At 37.8% G+C, this 19,009-nt stretch overlaps 2 protein-coding genes across 3 annotated transcripts in view; both read right to left on the bottom strand.

The window, feature by feature from the left end:
• The window catches only part of LOC139142114 (dehydrogenase/reductase SDR family member 6-like), a 49,787-nt gene that overhangs the window by 13,249 nt on the left and 17,529 nt on the right, over nucleotides 1–19,009 (bottom strand). The window lies entirely within an intron of this gene.
• Nucleotides 5,561–18,226, bottom strand: LOC139142112 (uncharacterized). The gene is made up of 11 exons (XM_070711935.1): nucleotides 18,104–18,226; nucleotides 15,550–16,607; nucleotides 15,180–15,313; nucleotides 14,688–14,733; nucleotides 14,400–14,564; nucleotides 13,517–13,594; nucleotides 12,627–12,884; nucleotides 11,123–11,282; nucleotides 8,843–8,975; nucleotides 7,567–7,674; nucleotides 5,561–7,374 (listed from the first exon to the last, which is right to left on the bottom strand). Exons 2-11 carry the CDS (start codon nucleotides 16,595–16,597, stop codon nucleotides 6,955–6,957), a joined length of 2,550 nt encoding a protein of 849 aa, XP_070568036.1. The 5' UTR covers nucleotides 16,598–16,607; nucleotides 18,104–18,226; the 3' UTR covers nucleotides 5,561–6,954.

Below are 19,009 nucleotides of genomic sequence, written 5' to 3'. Positions count from 1 at the left end.
TGCAAGGTGACTAGCAACACATCTACTAAGTGAACAATTCATGAATCAACATCCTGTATAACTTGTTATTCTTTGATTATGGAAACATCACGTGCCTGCGATTTAAGACAAATATAACGTAGGAAACCTTTTCTGAGTTGCAGGGGACTGGAATTATGTGAATCTCAGTATGTCATTAAACAACGATGTACCAGGTACAATGATCTGAATAAAGCACTGCTTCCATTAGGAGCGAGCAGCCGGCAAAACTGGATCATGGCTGTAGCAGAATTTTTCACCAGACGCAATTAAGGAGAAATGTTATGATTATTGAACGGCACTGCTTCACAAATTATCACAGGATATAAAGTGGTAAACATTCACGATTACTGTTACTGAGTCGTCGATAATGTCATTCTATATGAAGTCAGTGTATTCCTTTGGATATATCATATACAAAGTATTATTGCCATAAGTATGCCTGTCTTTTATGAACAACATTATTACCCAGCTATAAATACAGTCGTATATAGGAGTAAACATCGGTTTAGAACGTTTGTTGAAGGTTGAGAGAGTATTAAGGACATCTTGCATTTTGAGTGAATAATATTCAGCAGAATTAAAGTGATGCGTTTATTACTAAGCATTTTAATCAGAGTGAGATATGGGATCAATTACAATATGCTGTGTGTGATTAATCTGAGCAGTTTTCATGCCAGAATTTTTATCCATCAGCCACAATATTCTGGAGTGACTAATTTATGTCAAAGACTTTGAGCCGCAGCCATAATTTGGGAGTCATATGTATGAAACGTAATTAGCATGAATAAAGCAGTAATTAGCACTTAAATACAGATCTGAATTGTTGTTAATTAGTATAAAAAGTGTTCCCTCATATTTAATTTAAGTGACTTGGTTGGCATCTCAAGCACAAAATCTTTGGTCTAGTGATATAAGCAGAGTCAAACGAATTAACCCTTTGAGCACCAAAGTCAATTTTTGTAGCCTTTATAGAATATAACCAAGTAATTTTTTTTCCATTTATAGCGGATGAAATGTGATGCCCATTTGGTCCAACATTATCCAAATAATTACAGAAAAAATTTATAAAACTTGGTAAAGTGTTGCACTAAAATTTTGGTGGAAAAATTACAGCACTCAAAGGGTTAATGAGAACAATGTGGTGATAGTAACTTAATATTTTAAAACATGGTCGGTGGATGGACCAGATAAACTATTCTTCTTGGTAATAATTCTTTTATAATTCAATTGGTCAAATTTGCATGTGGAAGCATGATCACTGTACCCGGGACAAAATTACTTAGAGAGTGATGACCTTTCATTCAGAAACACAGTTTTGAGTCTCTTTCCATTCTTCTATGAAAGTGTTGGTGGGAGTTTACTATGAAAAACTGATTTTACTATCAAACTCTGTAGTTTCAGCTGTTGTCTCTTTCAGATTGCACCTAAGGGCATGAAAGTTTGTTAAATATTTTCAATGTCTTACGACAGGGAAACCCTATCCCCCTCTAGTACTCTCTCCACTGGGCGTTTGTCCTGCCTTTTCCTCTGCTTATAATTCACTTCTCTGTCTGAAAAAAAACATTCTTCTGAAAACCCTGATAGAGCACTCTTGATTCTGATGTTACAATAGATAAATTTCCCTCCCTTCAAGGTCGTATATACTGCAACGCCTCTCTTAGATGTTATGCTTCGTTTTCAAGGCTCTGCGACCTAAATCCTTTCAAGGGTGAAGAGGCGTACCGCGCCCATGGAGGTCAGTCAGTAGGTGAAGTAAAGTAGCTGGATATTTTGCCTGGGGTCGTGGGTTGGACGGCAAAACCTCGGAGCTGCGCTGCAGTACGTACTGCAGCAATTTTGGAGGTCAACTACCCAAATCCTGCACCGACATTTCAATTTGTTCAGAGATCGTGAATAGCTACAATTGTTCAGCTTCCGTTAACCCTAGTTCTGCATAACACGGCTGTACGCGACATAAGCTCTGCGTGGCAGGCCTCTCGTGGCAGGCCTGTGGCCGGTAACACACGGCGTCCTGCCAAGCAGGGCTATAACCCCGACATCGCGACACCGGCTACGCCTCCCTGCACCATTCACCACGGTTGCCCAGCTGGTAAAACATGCCATGCCCCTGCCACGCAGAGCTGAGTTCCCGTATTTGAGTCCAGTGCCGAGACGGAAAATACAATTATCAATGAAAAATTAGATTCCTCTTGGACACCTCAAATCAACCAAAAAATGACACATGGCACTACAACCCGAAGGCAACATACAGCTTGTTCTCCGTAAAAACAAAGGCATAAGTCTGGTGTTGAGGTGTCTGTTGATTCCAAAACAATCGATCGGGCTGACCTTGTCGGAATCCGTTATTGTGACTGTGCTATAACACTAACAAGCACTACTTGTCAATATTGTATGATACCACTCACCAGCGCAGATGCTTTGCCAATTCCCTGGGCTGCGGCTGAAAGTAAAATCACTTTATCCTGGAGTCGACCCATTCTATTTTCAACCCAGTCACGAGGTCGTAGTGTCGTGCAAAGGTCACGTCACTGGACCAGACTCCTTAGCTTTATGTAAATTTCTTCGAATCAGCAGCGCTGATACCTTTTCGAGAGCTTTGCGCCCATCAAGCAATGTACCTGACTTTTTGTACAATAGTGAAGTGAACGGTGCACTGCAGTATTCTCAGCACGATTTTATCAGCTACATGTTGATGCTGGATGTACCCTTTACATAATAATAAGACCTGCAGTACAGCTCTTGAAAGGTCTGGCAAGTGTCGGGGCGGACGGTGACAGCGCTTATACCTGACTCGCCATTGTACTGAAATTATTGGCCGCGCCAAGGTCAAAAAGTTCTGTGTAGGTTGCACATAAAACTGTATTTCTGAAACCTTTATTCTATCACACCCTTTTAGAACTGAATCAGCATATATCAAAATTCCCTCGTTTGTTTCTTTATATCCAATTGAGTAAATGCATCCAGAGGTTTTGATATTAAATTCACCTGTAAATCAGTGCATGCTTACCGCAACGAACACATAAGCTTAATGTTTGCAGAGTGGAAAATTTTCCATACCTTAATTTTTGAATGTCAAAGATACTAAAGCCAATATTTGATGCGAAAAAATATCGCATGTAGTCTCAGACACACTCCAAAAACTCCAGGAAGCTGATTCTTTTTACTTTCTTTTCAAGTTCTAGGTTTTGGTCAAAATTAATTTGTATCGAATCATCATTCCAAATAAGTAATCGAAGATGTATCTGACTGTTATGTTCTTGTCTGCACATTCGGGTTCGATTCCAGTGACGGCTGACGTATAGTTGAACGAAAACAAGTAAACTCTATTCAAGAGACGTAGACAGGCTCCCGGTGGTGGCAGTCCCCGGGTTGGTGGGTACCCATGCGCGTTACCAAATTCACGGAAAAGGGGGTCTTTAGGGGTAGTCCTTTCATAATCTCCCTGGGACACTAAATCTGGTCTAGTCTCACTCACAAAGAAAATGAATGTGACTAAAAATCAGGTGAGGACAAACATTTGTGATGTATGTACATGTATACAAAGTCAACCTTCAGGGTCAACCCTGGAAGTCAACATACTAACCTCCTAGATTTCGAAAATAAGGGTATGTTTTTTACAGCTAATTTCTCCCAGATTTGCCACAAATAGGGGGTGTTTTTCTCAGAAATATTCTAGGAAAGGGGGTACTTTTCAAACTTGGGTAACAAGCATGCATGGGTACCCACCAACCCGGGGACTGCCACCGCCGGGGACAGGCTACATACATCCGCCACGCCATGTTGGGAGAGAGTATTCCGGATGGCGGGGAAATTTTATCATGTGACTACATTTGCATATATGAAAGGATACATTCAGCATGCAGACATTAATTACCCCAATACAGTATCCCATATTGCTATTTTAAATGTAAGAGTAATTTTACATAGTCCATGTAAATGAGAGAGAGAGAGAGAGAGAGAGAGAGAGAGAGAGAGAGAGAGAGACTGTTTATCAATAATGCAATGTAGCCACGATGATATTGGCTGTGGGTCCATAGCTGTGGTGTTTTCAGAAGGGATTTCTGCCTTTTACGGGCTGATTTTGACTGTTACGATTTTAAGCGGGTTAAAATCGTAAAAGTCAAAACCAGCCCGTAAAAGTCAGGAATCCCTTCTGAAAACACCACAGCTATGGATCCACAGCCACGATGATATTACCTCATCGAAAATCTGAAACAAGCGTTTTACAATTTCCCTTGCATAAAATTTATCAGAAATCTGTCCATATCAAGGTAGTATTCTCTAGAGTAGCTGATAACTGCATTTTGAACCTCAAAAATGTAATACGTGGCATAAGGATTATTCGATATAAATATTTGTATGATTTAATATCAAAAGAAGATTCGGTGATTTGCTTACCTGTGGAGGTAGTGAGTTTATTGAAAGGGTTGTGTTTGTTCATTTCTTGTTGTACATTGTGGCCACTGATTCGTCATGCCAATCTAGCAGTAGTGTCGCCAGTATGACTGCTCACTCCAAGGGAGTGATAGTTGAGTTAAAGGAAAGCGGTCGTCGAAACTGCGCATGTACGACTTCCGTGTTCACAAACAATGTATTTCATGCACTATATAGAAGCATCATGTCAACATAGCTGCAACATTTAAATTTAACGATGTACATTATGACAATGATGTTTTAACTTCCATCAATCGCCAACGTTCCATGGATACCGTGTTTACATCGGTAGTAGGGGTTTCTAGCAACCTTTGAGCGCACTTCCGACGACTGCCTCCCTTTAAAGATCGCTGGTGCAGAACAGTATTAACCTGTTTACCTTCATGGTTTGTACCACAACCATTGTTGTCAATGGTGAGTTTGCACCTGTTTACAGGGAATTGTAGTGAACGGTTAATTTTGCATCATCAGACATAGTACATCGCCATTGTACGCTGGCGACAAAATTTTAGACTTAAATTCAAAAGACACTAAAGCAGTTATGAATAATACTTTGCACGAGCTTATCTGAAAGCAAATTTTGTTAAATCAGCTGAATGCAATATCCAATAGTGCATTGACTGACAGAAGCATAGTGCAATGAAACAGCAGAGTATGAATAATATACTTTCTCCCAACCAGCCAGCGAAGAAAGTGTACACTTTTAACCTATCGTCTTCGTTAGATGGCAAGAATCTACATTTAAAGGGGATGGTCGTCGGAACTCTGCTCAAAGTTTGCCAGGGACCCCTACGACCGATGTAAATACTGTATCTAGGGTACGTTGGCGATTGAGACATGCTTGTTAACAATGAATATCGTAAACTTTATATGTTGCAGCTATGTTGAAGTGATGCATATAGATATCATGCATGAAATACATTGTTTATAAACAAGAAAGTCGCACACGCGCAGTTCCGACGACCACCCCCCTTTAAGCCCAATAAGGTTATTCGTTGGACCAGAAAAAAGTTTAAGGTATTATTGCTGTAATTTGGCATCAATATCGAGGTAAATTATGATGCAACCTTTGCATTGTTTTCATGAAAGCTCTACGTCGCTTCTTAAGGAAGGAACATTATTTATTAATGAATGATCTTTATTTCGATGCTATAAATACCACATTATTGCAATGGGCAGTGATGTAACCATTATTACACTATGCACTTATATTGTTCTTCAACAAGTCACTTCCAGAATGTTTAAATGGCAGAATGTTGCTCTCGTGTGTTTCATTAAAATGAAAATATCACAGTAAAGGTTTCCTAATTTTTATGATTCCATAAAAAACCAGACTGACAAAATAACTTAAGTTTTCGGAGAGATAACTTGAGCTAAAAGGTAAACCAAGTGCTCTGGGTAAAACTATGAAACTTGTTACTCAGTGCAATCATATAAAATATTCATATTATTGTGGGAAAAGTATTCTTAATTAAAGATATCTACTGTTAAGTTTGTAATATAATGTTATGTTGACTGTTATATAAAATATACGATACGATAGTATCAAAATTTGCTTTTTAAGGCAAAGCTGAGGTGTTTGAGATAAAATTGGATTAAAAAAAGAATTATATAATACAACCTCCGACTGAAATTTAATATATTCACTAAAATATATATACTTTATACAATATGTATCAAGAAATCACATATCACATAACACTTTTGTAAGCTTGTTGCTGTGTATCTTATATGACCTGCAAACAGAAGACAACATATACCTGGTAGTATATTACCACAGTATCATACACTAAATGTAGATTCATTAACAGCGTCACAATTCCAAATTATGCTGTATGAATCCGGAGACTCTGATCTTGAATGTGTTAGGCACCTCTGCATAAAATAAAATAAAAAAAATTAGAATAAAATAAGAATGAAATGTCTTTGTTTGAATCGTCTCGGCATTGCTTGTGATTTTAACCCACACGTCTGCGGGTACCATGAATTACATGCTTATGAAGGCATGGTAACCGTAATATTATCTGCACCTGGCGCAACTCTATTGCCTGAATACACAGTTTTGTGTACCCGAGTCTCAGAGCAGGTGACAATTTGCCCGACCGACGCCAGGGACAATTTGCCCGACGCCAGGAGGGCAAATCATCTTCTGCTGAGAGGAAACATAAACCTATGTATATTTTTGTTACTTTTCTCTTCATAGTTAACGTAAGATGACATTTAGTTACATGCAGGGCATTCTCAAACAATTTTACCATTATTAATCACCATAAAACAGATTTTAACGAAAGTCAAAATAGCAGTGCGCGCATAAATATTTTACATCTAGCGTTAAGCGTCTACCTTGGCTTTACCGGACCGGTAACTATGGAAACTGGTCTGTACATCATTCACACGGCCCGCTTACTCCCCGGACGTTCCTACTGAAATAAATGCACTGATTTGCACTCTCATCGAGGCATGTAATAAACAGTAATCAACCAGTTATTGTTCAAACCGTTATATGTATTCTGTATATCGGTTATGAACTAAACACTTTATATCGGGTAATATGTCATCCACGGTGGGTCTTTGCCCTGCTTTCACAAAGATCAGAGACAAAACCTCCTTCACAGTGACATCCTTGATGTCATTCAATGATGGGTAGCGGCAACCAAGTATCTTCACTATAGTTTCGGTAAGCCCCAGTCCTTCCCACACCATCTTCCTGGTGTAGATTTCATACAGCACACATCCATAGCTGTACACGTCGACGCAAGGTGTCGATTTCATTGAGCTGCTCTCTATACTTTCTTTGGCGCAATAGGCTAGGGTGCCCTTAAAATTGCAATCTCTGGTAGATGAGGTTTTGGCCAACCTATCTTTCTGCTCAACCAAACCAAAGTCACAAATGTAGGTTTTTCGGCTCTTTGCCTCGACCTATGTGTAACGGAAAGTTAAAGAAAAATTACTTCATTTTAATAACCTTGCTAATTCAACGGTGTACATTATCAAGCACTGATCACTGTATGCCTTATTGTGGAACACTGCAAACAAAATAAGGTGTAGTCTGTGCACTTTTAGTGAGGTATGATTTTTTTCACACATGGACTGTTAACTTTTGGAACCTACCAGAATGTTTGCTGGCTTTAGGTCCTGGTGGACAATCTTATTGGTGTGCAGATACTGCAATCCAAGTGCCACTTGATATGCAACATAGCCATTGGCCTCTAACTCCAACTGTAACAATTAAGTAACATATAAGAAAAGTAAACTTTCATGCCCCCGGTATGCTGACAGTCGAAGAACACCGGTCTTGGATGAACTTGCTCTCGAACTCTAACCATATTTCCATTTTATAGCTGACCATTGAGGTGTAGGATTATATTAATCTTGAGTGATGTGCATGTTTAAATTGTTTGCATACAGTATTTTTATCTGCTGTGTTTATTGCTGTGTATATTTCAAATTTCATTTTATAGATAATGACTGTTAGAACAATACAAATAAAATTAAAACAGAGAGGAAACAGGCAAACTTTAACAATAACTGAGAAAAAGTTTTCACATATTTTAAAACCATTGAAAGTGACAAAAACATCTATATCAACCCACTTCTTCACGAACGGATTGTCTCGGAATGCAGCTAAAAAGAGAGTATATATAACGAACACAATTGACTCTAGCGAAGGGCACATGAAACAGAGAAGTATGCCGAGTTAAAAACTTCGGTGTATGAAAACCAAAAAGGGATGTCGAGACATGACCATTAACCTTTCATCTGTATCAAAAAATATTTTGTCACAAATAATCCTTCTTGTTTTTAATGACTGTCAGCCGTAAATATTAAGCGATAAGCTTTTGTCATTCTTTTATGAAGTAATGTTTACAATTTCTTCTGCACACTTTCAGTTCTGTTAGAATGGTGTTTACTCATACCATTCCAGAGAATAGAAGCATATTCAAGTTTGGACCATACCATGGTAAGGTACAACACTTTTAAAACACGTCCATCATTAATACAATGGCTATTCCTCATATTAAACCCAAGTGTTTTCCTCGCAACCTGAATCGTGCTTCTCACATATTAGCAATACTTGTGTCAATACGAACAGCGGTATCTCTCATACTATTCACTCTAATCAATGCATATCAAATTTGTCTGAGAATAAGAGAAGGTTCTTATCAATGAAACAGCGAGGACCTTGCATTTCGTAACATCGAGACTAAATGACCATTATCATCAGTGGGTCCGGGCTTTCTCTGAACAATCATATGTTTGTAATAGGATAGGGAGTATAAAATCAAAAGAAATTGACGCATGTCTTTTCAAATGATTTTTGTGTAATATGGCTGAGGCACACTATACAGGTTTTCCAGTCCTGAAGACCACTTATCAATCTTCCTACCTTTGGTATTTCATCCGCATGGTGTAACAGTTCATTCAGGTTGTCACCGTAAATAAATTGATTGACGATGTAAAACTTGACCTTGGTTACAAAGGCACCAAGGAGAGCCACAATATTAGCATGTCGCAGTTTTCTGGCAAAATGAGGAAAGTAGACTATGATTAATAATACATTTATTTGTGTTCAACGCAGTAGCCAGTTGCATTAAACGGGAAGTTACAGGACCGCGGGCGCACAATAAAGGAATTACTGATGACGCTGCCGTTTGCATACACTAGGCGAGAGTTTTTGAATTATCGTAGCATCGCTTTGACCGTGTGATAAATTTGAATAATCATGATGGACACTTTAGTGACATAATGCAAAGAAGGGTCAAATGGTCGTACAGGGAACACATTTTGAAACATATGCGCTCTTCGACAAAAAACGGAAGAGTTTTTCAGTTTATTTTCGACTCAAGTTTAGTCGCTATATATTCACAGACATCATATGCAAGATTTAATGACAATGAACACCTGAAGCATGGCAAAATCATGGGATTCTGGAACCAAACACGGCACGTCCGGTAAGTAGCGTGGCTTTTTTACATTTGCATAGATTTACGATAATCCGGCTTTTATAGGGGAAGTTCCTGTTTAAGTTATTCCAATGTGCAATATGCAATAGATTTGTCCACTGCGAGTTAGACATGCATACTTTTACATGTTTTATTTAGTGTTGTAAGAAGAAATGGAGAAATGCTGAGAATAATATACAGGGAACGGAACCAAATATGCTCAATGGTGAAGAAACTGGAAGCTGTCACCTAATATCAGTAAATGTAAATTTATTTAGAAAAGGGTCATTTCCTCTCGTGATCACTCCATCAATGGTACTCCTCTTCAACGGGTCTCAGTTATCAAGGATCTGGGCATTAACCTTACTTAATCTTAATTATTCTTTTCACATCAATAACATTTTTTTCAGAGCTTTCAAATCTCTTAGTTTTATTAAGCGCTTTCGCCAGCCATTCAATGATATATTAGCAATAATTTCTTTGTACATGTATTTTGTTTATATAAGATCTATTCTAGAGCAAGGCTCTGTTGTGTGGTCATCCCACCAGCAGAGCCTGTCAGACAAAATTTAGCTGGTGCAAATTAAGTTTGTTAAGTACATATATCGCAAACTCAATGTTCACTGCTGCAAGTCCAGCTACCCAATTTATTGTAGAATTTTGAACATCTCTAGGTTGTACAATAGTGGACTTACCCTTGATATGTGCTTTTTATACAAAAATAATCCATTCAAATTATGATTCACCCAATATTTAAGTCAAATCTATTTTTATGACCCAGTAGAAATTTACGCAAGAAACCCCTTCTTAAACAAGACTTGCGTTCTTTGTACAAAATTCTCGACAGTGCCCAGATTCATGTCTGTTTTTAACGATATCTGTTCCAAATGTAACGTAGATATTTTTTCTATGCTGTATATTTTTAAAACTATTTTATCCGGTCATTCTAAAAGTACTATTTTTTGATTTGTGTATTTTTTTTACACTTCATGTGACGTTTTATTTTTAGTGTGGTTGTTTTGTATGATTGTCTTGTGGTGCTGTTTGTTTTTATTTCGTGCATCTGTTAGTGGGTTTGCCCGTTCATCTGTGTATTTAATAAAATAAAAAATAAAATAAATGAAGTGTCGGGTAACAAACTTAGGTTTCTGAACACTATAAACTTGGCATGTTTTGTCTCTTTCAATTTTCAAATTGACACTATATCCTGTTCAACCATAATGGATAATTCAAACGATCGCAGGTCCAGAAAAGTAAGAGACACCTACATCAACGTAAACATCAAAGGAATCTGACCAGTAGCACATGAATTAAGGTAGAACGCACCTCGGGGACAGACAAGCGGACTCTCAAACTTTTACAATTCTCTTCTGATATACTACATGTGGGTGTTCATTTTAAAGCTCTTGGTGAAAGAAAACTTTTCACCGGTTTAGTTTTTCGAAATTCGAAAATTTTTATTTTTCTCCATAGATGGCGACCATTTTGAATTTCTAATATCGGTAAATCTTGGGGAATTTGTTTCTCTACTACCAAAATTTGCACGGTGACCCCCTATTTTTATTCTTTATGTTGAAAGAGAATGATTGAAAGATTCCTTGAGGAAAGTTAGAGCAAAAGTTTAAGTAATTCACTTTCGAGGTGCAAAACACCTAACCAATTTCACATTTGGTGTTATTATACGATACATACGGGTGTAATACAATAAATTGTGATTTCCCAACCTGACAATTTCTATTTCTTGTGGAACTTCAGAGAGCTTCAGAGGGACTTCTTTAATAGACACCAAAGTGCCTTTCCACTTCCCCTTCCAAACTGTACCAAAGGAAGCAGCACCTATCTCCTCATCAAATGTCAAATCTTCCTTGTTTATTTTGATGTCAGCTGCAGAAAATACAAGTTTGGTGTTAATGATATATTGTAAAGTCTGAAATTATGAATCTCACATTTCCCATTCAATGTCATATTTAGCGTACCTCATGAAACAGGAAATCAAATTTCTTGTTTTAATGGTATATGCCAGTTATGACATGACAATAGGAAATCCGAGATTCAAATATACGTTCTGCCTGAATACATGGGCTCATGTGCCTGTGAGCAGGTGACAATTTGCCGGACACAAGGAGGGCAAATTGTCTCCAGTCGCGAGGGCACATAAATCAAGTATTCAGGCAATAATATTTTATTACATGCCTGTTCACAGTTAACGCCATATAACATTTACATGCAGGGCTTTCTCAAACAAGTTTACTATCATTGACCAGCATCAACATATTTTAACGAAAACCAAAATAGCAGTGTGCGCATTGATATTTTACATCTAGCGTTAAGCATCCAACTTGACGTCGGAGACGTCGAAGGGTTTCACATGACCGGGTAACTATGGAAACAGGTACGTACATCGTTAACACGGCCCGAGACTCCCCGGATGTTCCTATTTAAACCAATGCACTGATTTGCACTCACATCGAGGCATGTAATAAACAACTATAGCTAGCGTGTAGCATAAAATAAAATCACAAAGGGTATTACAAGATGTGAAGTCAGTATTTTGGCTTTACTTTCGTGGTTTTGCAATATTTGAAACGTTTGTTATATCGGTCAGAATCTTGAAGATGATTAAAGGTGGGAGGTCTGATTCCAAGAATCGAGATTTTTCTAGTCCGAAAGAGGATTGCATAGCCTTTTGGTTTTCATTAAAATTTAATCCAACAAGCAAATTTCCGGGCATGACAATCTGACGCCTGACACTGACCTTTAAAGTTCAGTCATTGAGACAAAGCAACTCATATGCATAATCGACAAAAACCCATATGTATTTTCTAGAGGCATTTTGTTGTAAACACGATAGGAACTAATTTGGGATAATTTGATGTAGAAGTAATGTAATGTTATCTCATCTGCTTTTCTTTTTTATATTACACACTTGTTTTATGAGTAATTTGCGATATTGCAACATTCAGCTATATGGTACCTAACACTTTTGAGAAATTTGTAAAATATGAAAATCCAATTATCCCAAATTAGTTCCAATCGTGTTTGTAAATCAAATTTATACTTTTTCTGAAATAGTTCAGATTTTAAAAGACTACACAACAGTATTAGGAAGTAAATTACTAGTTCTGAGATAGAAAAGAAGATGGGATTGCAGTTTTCTCGTTCCCACATTTATCACAATAGCAAAGCTATTGGTTCACTGAGAAAAACATTATCAATACATACACTTACCACTGACATTGATAATGCTGATAATTTCGACTCTTGATGATTTCTCTCGTCTGCCCTTGTACTTTACCACACAGTGGTAACAACCCTCTTCTTCCACATGGATGACAGACAGATCTTTTCCACTTGTAAACTGCTCATCGTTCAGGAACCATGTGTAGTCCACACCTTTTCCATGGTTCAAAGTTACACAACCGATGGCATATTCACCATTTTCCTTTTCTCTGCCACTCACTTCTTCTGGACCATGAATAATCTCTTCTGTATACATAGAAACATCATTTTTCAATAATTCTCTATCCATTTATAATATTAATCGTACATATATTCTCAATTTTGTCACGGAAATACACAATGAGTGATATCTTGATTGGCTGATCTGAGGAAAAATTCAGCATACGCTCATTAAATCTAACCATTCCATGTCTTAGTATCCACCGTGCAGTTCAATTTATCTTTACTATTCAAAACAAAAAAGTATACTAAGATAATAAGGTCGCAGAATAAAATATTACGATTGTCTGAAATAATGACTGTTGATTATACTTAGAAGTACATTTATATATCAAATTGTAAGGATAACACAAGCTTTGCTTGATTCCATATAAATCTCCCCGAAATATGTTCAGTGTGAAATCAGCTTTCTGTCTGCAAATCTTGCACTCTCCATAAGTTCCCCATTAATGTCCATGAATTTACTCCTATACCTATGAATTTCCTTCATGGGTGTAGGGTAGAATATGAGAATAATTGGAAGATATATCTTTCAAAAAGATGTAAATCATGGGATTTCGAAAGTACTAGTATTGCCCTCAAATTACCATCCATGTATTTCTGCAGGATTACAAATCCCTACGAGATCATGTAACATACTTACATATAATCATACTAACCTCCCTTATTTAGGGTCCTCTTCAGCTCAGGAAATGTAACAGTATCACCATCCCTTGAAGACATTAACAACACTTGGTCTATGAAACAGAAGTAAGTAACGTTCATGTGAAATCTGTTTTAATCGCCTCAACAGGGCTACATCATGTTCATGATGTTAAATATATTTTCCATGAGACAGCTATGGAAAAGGATACTTCTACACAGTACACTTGCTTCAATGACAATCTATACGGCCATTAGTATTTAGGGAAGTATTACTGTGACACTGAGAGATTGATTCCAAGTGTGTCAATTTACATCAAACTGCATATTCTGTCAGACTCGTTAAACTGGACCGAAATAATATGTTTATCTGACTTAATATACTTTCCTTGTATAGGAATGAGTATATTTGTACATGTACGCTGTATTGCAACAGGGTATTTCTTACGTCGGTTTCTTACTTTTCTTATAATACTGTAAGTTTCAGTGTATATCATGGCCAATGTATATTAAAAATTGCCAAATATGTTACTGTAGTTCGAACGGGTTAAGTTAAATCAAAAGCCAACAGGAGGTACTTTGTTTGACAATGAGTGAAAGACGTCTCACACTCCATGTACAAAGGAATGTACAGAATATTTTCTTTTATATGTAACTCCATTTCTTGTCTTCCAGTTTTATTTGTTTTGCGTTCTAAGTCTTGACTTTCTCTTGGTATTGATTTACAGTGTGCAAACGTTTTGGCACATAATAAAAATTCTTTCCACTTCCAGTTACATAAGACATTGTAAAAGCAGCTACAATTACACTTTCTGAAACATATTCACTCCATATATCAATTCAAACTTTTTATACCTTCTTAAGAGCTCATGGTGCATCTCTAATATAAAGGCACCTCACCTCCAACTTGAATCTGATTGACTTGCCACCCATAACTGACAGGTTCATAAGTAGCCTCTTCAACATCTGCATTTCGATTTTTATCATACTTGAGACAGTTGGCTCTTCCATTCTGCAGAACTTCCTCTTTCTTGCAAAGTCTTCTGTACCATACGTTAATGTATTCTGACGATGGAAAGACAATGGCTATTGCATATTGCTAGGTCATTCAAAATACTTCACATAAAATGGCAAGATAAAGATAAAACTTTCAGTTTTTAAAGAATTGGTAGAAGAAACATGACTCACCAGACTTGCCATCTTTCTTTATCAATTGTGTTTTCTCTAAGGCTTCCTGAAAGAATAAAGATTTAGTAAGACGTTTGCTTTTCACTCTCCTTGGCTACGAGACCATGATTACTATGTTTCTTATGTTTGCCTAGTTAAGCAGTGTATTCAATGCTTTGATTACGTTTGCTATATGAACTTCACAGCATGTGGAGGGGTCATGGTCAGAAATTTGCAACAACTTAGCTTGGTTATTGAACCACCTATTATTATGGGGATTTCAGTCGAATAGTTTAGAACGCTGACGTCTTCGCTAGGTGAATATGAACCATACCGATTCAAATCAGATTGAGAATTTATTGAGTTGCATAAAAATTTGTTCCTAATGAATAATGATTATGGTCTGTCCCTACGTATGTCAAAATAATTTCATTAATGCGTTTAGTGAAAAGCATAACTGTCAACACCTTGACATCAGATTTAAAATTTACACACTTCATAACATATACTTACTGAGGGGTCCATCAAATCATCCTTCTCATAATATTCATCATTACGGCTCACTGCCGAAGCCTCCGATTTTGTAACTTTAACAGATTCCTCTCTGCTGTCGTTCTGTGTAAGTTGTTGATCTAAATAGCTGTACTCTGTATTTATGAATGAACAAGAGATGAACACAATGAGGTCAACTGACACTTTACAATGACTTTTGAACTGCCATGATTTTATATTCCGTAGAATTGCTAAACTGAAATTCTAATTTAAACGATAATTTTCTGAAACTTATGTGTGCCTTTCTTAAACATTATTGAAAAATTTCGGCAAAATTCCTTGACTCAATGAACTGATGCATATCAATTTCATCTTATTTACTCATGCTTACCCTGTATTGTTGAGTTGAAAAGTGAATTATACTGGTCATCCAACCATCTGGATGGCTGATCTCTGCACGGATCTTCGTATTCCCAAGAAGAATTCAAATCTGCTGACAACCGTGTTTTGTTTTCCTTGTATCTCATATCTGGCGTTCCATCCACATTCTGTTTCTGCGGCAGTTTTCGATTTTCTGAGCATCTCATGTCTCGTGATCCATCGACATTCAATCGGCCTCCAGTGAAGGGATCCTTTGGTAGCCTGTCTCGGTTTTCTTTCAGCCTCATATCGGCAGAACTTGGTTTTTGAGTCATCTTCCTATAATCCGGTGTTTTCTTTGGTTGGCTCACTTTCCTTGGTTCCTTGTTTTCATTGTATCTCCTATCTAAAGTTCCATCCACATTTAGTTTCTCAAGTAGTTTTCGATTTTCTGAACATCTCATGTCTCGCGATCCGTCGACATTCAGTCGGACTCCAGTGAAGGGATCCTTTGGTAGCATTGCTCGGTTCTCCTTCAGCCTCATGTCAGACGAACTTGGTTTTTGCGTTGGCCTATACTCCGGTGTTGTCTTCGGGTGGCTCACTCTAATAGCTTCCTCGTTTTGTTTAAATCTCATATCTGGTGCTCCATCTATGTTTGTTGGCCCGCCAGTAACTGGGTGACTTGGTAGGAGCTCTCTGTTGACTTTCAGCCTCGTATCAAGGCTACCATCGACGTTCCTACCAGGCGCAAGGTACGCTTGTCGATTTTCCTTGAAACGCATGTCTGGTGTTCCATCTTTCTTCAATGGCCCGCCAGTAACTGGGTAACTTGGTAGGAGCTCTCTGTTTACTTTCTGGGTTATATCGCTGGAGTACGAGCTTGTTGATCTTGTTGGTGGCGTTTGTGTTGGTGTGGAAGACATCCACAGTGAAGGTGAGGGCGATGTGGAAGCAAATTTATTCATCCTGCATCTCATATCAGGGCTACCATCGACGTTTCTACCAGGCGCAAGGTACATTCGTCGATTTTCCTTGAAACGCATGTCAGGGGTGCCATCTTTTTTGAGTCGTGACATTTTAAAGCAGCTGAAATTTAAGGTGTCATTGAGAAACACTGGCATGTCAAAACAGAAGGATACATATTTTTGAAACTTCATTCAATGCAGAGCAGCATAAAGGGACACAGTCGTTGAAACTGCGCTCAAAGGTTCTATGGGACCCATATAATGAATGTAAACACTGTATCCACAAGGTACGATGGTGAATGATGACAGTTCAAACAGTTCTGTCATAACCTACATCGTATAATTTAAATGTTGCATTGGAGCTATGATGATGAGGTGCATCTAGATATCGTGTACGAAATACATTGCTTGTAAACGAGAAACTCGCACAGGCGCAGTTCCGACGACTGTCTTCCTTTAAATGGAATGCGTTTGTCATCGAAATCGGGAAAAAAACATGTAGTAGGCTTTTCCGTTAATCACCATCATGCTACAATTTTGGACTGGTAAATATAGCAACGCATTGCACTCTGTCGTAAATAATACAATTTCTCAAATAAGTTTACAACTCTTAATGGAGAGGTGTGCTGCTTCGCTGAAGGTTCTCGCTAAAACAATTAGCAGACAATCAGTGTGCCCGTTAACATTGACTAGGCCAATTTAACGCGTCATGACACAATCTAGACTGAACGATTCAGTCATGTACCGGATCTCCGCCAACTCAACCCGCCGGAGATTCTCAGAGACCCACACAAGCCTGGCCTTTCAGTCCTTCACTGAATTTATTTCAATTCCTTCTAGCCAAACAACTTATCGGGTGACACTGATTTTTTAGCTTGTTAAAAAGTCTCCAATGTAATGTTCAATTCAGAGAAACATAGTGTTGTTACGAACGCAGTGGCTCGTTAATAAATAAACTTATCATGCATTAAACAAACTGATAAAGAAAAGGGGAAACACAACCGTTTACGATGTGAAAATTCCACAGTCATGAATCCGTATTGGCTTCATCGAATGAAACTGTCTATGGGTCACAAATAAACTTCCAGCCTCAAGTTGAAACAGGCAAATCATTATGAACGACTGTTGAAGTATTGTGATTTAGAGTTTTGTATAGCATACTTTTCTGAAAGGCTCTCTATTAGTGCATCTGATAATAAACAGTGCCTGATGCATTGTTAATGACAAATTACAAAACTAGAATCGAAATCTTTGCAACGACGGAAAAAAGACAAGACTTGCAACGCTTTTAAACTTAGTATAGAATTAGTAGCTATTTATCATTGACAAAATCGTAATGCTAAAACCTCTGAAACATGTTCCCTTAATACACCGCTCCGCAAAACGTATCAGGTTCCCATATCTACGAACTATGAGGGAATCAAATATATACCCGCTGCATCGTGTGGTAATAGAAACACTTGATATTTTGAGAGCTAAACTGGCAAAATCTCAGATTTTACGAAAGTGTCTTTGTTAGGAAGAACATGAAAAGGGAAGGAATTTTTATCTCCAGTAATAGAAGAAGATGCCAAACTGTCATTCCCATATATCGTGACATTGCTGGTTGATACTCACATTCACTGTACTGTAAAAGTGTCCGTATTTCACACTGTTAGTGATGTACTTTACACTTCAAGGAATTCCAGCGTGAGGAAATTAACCACGGCAGTCATGAACGCTAATGCCATACAATGCGTAAAATAGCGTTTTTAAAAATAGCGATTAATCTGATAAGCTCTTATCTGTCACGGGTCACGTAGTACCACACAGCAGAGTGGAGTGACTGTAGTAATACTGACCCCCTTACATACTGATCCATGCCATTCCGTAATTTTACTGGTCCGTATTTGCCTAGGCATACTTGATTCGTCTTCTTCTCAACATTTTCGGCACTCATGTTCGATCCTCGAGGTTTCATCTCAACCAATCACATGTGCCACAAAGAAATGTCAGTCGAATATACTTTTTGTGATTCATTGCTGCACGTCACAAATGAAACATTTTCTGGCACAATCAACATCAACAGAATACTTTATTCTGGCATCTTTTTCGTTCTGCTATTGCAAATTTGGTTTAAAATCGTTTTCATGCGACTTTGACAGTTGCATATTTCATGATTCTGTTTTTCACTTCTCCAATTCACAAACATGTTATCTTCGACGCAATATTCTGTCACGATCAAACATTCAGATGTCGGAAAGTTGTGTCATTTCGCAGGTAAAACTATGAAGCCTTCAAGGCAAATTGCTACATGTCTCGTCGATCTGTCGCTCCAAATGCGTCCCATGACAGAAAAAACCGACGGATGTCTGTTGAGGTCCTGCCTCACGTATGCGAACACGTATCAATCATTACCGAATAAAGACACTAAGTGATGCATTTGTTGAATAAATACAAGGTAACTGCGACATTATTACGTTTTCCGGTGAATATCTCGAAAAATTGATTTGAACACGAAGAAGCAGAAGTGATCCCCTCAAT

Source organism: Ptychodera flava, chromosome 10 (genome assembly GCF_041260155.1).
Source record: "Ptychodera flava strain L36383 chromosome 10, AS_Pfla_20210202, whole genome shotgun sequence".
Lineage (NCBI taxonomy): Eukaryota > Metazoa > Hemichordata > Enteropneusta > Ptychoderidae > Ptychodera > Ptychodera flava.
This window is presented reverse-complemented; position numbering and strand designations above follow the sequence as displayed.

What these genes read in the sequence shown, in the direction of transcription:
- LOC139142112 (XM_070711935.1), bottom strand. Translation starts at nt 16,597, where the DNA reads ATGTCACGACTCAAAAAAGATGGCACCCCTGACATGCGTTTCAAGGAA. An exon ending in CAGCATTATCAATGTCAGTG is followed by an intron (nt 11,283 to 12,626) that starts GTAAGTGTATGT and finishes TATTTTCTGCAG; the next exon opens with CTGACATCAAAATAAACAAG. An exon ending in ATGCGGATGAAATACCAAAG is followed by an intron (nt 7,675 to 8,842) that starts GTAGGAAGATTG and finishes TAATTGTTACAG; the next exon opens with TTGGAGTTAGAGGCCAATGG.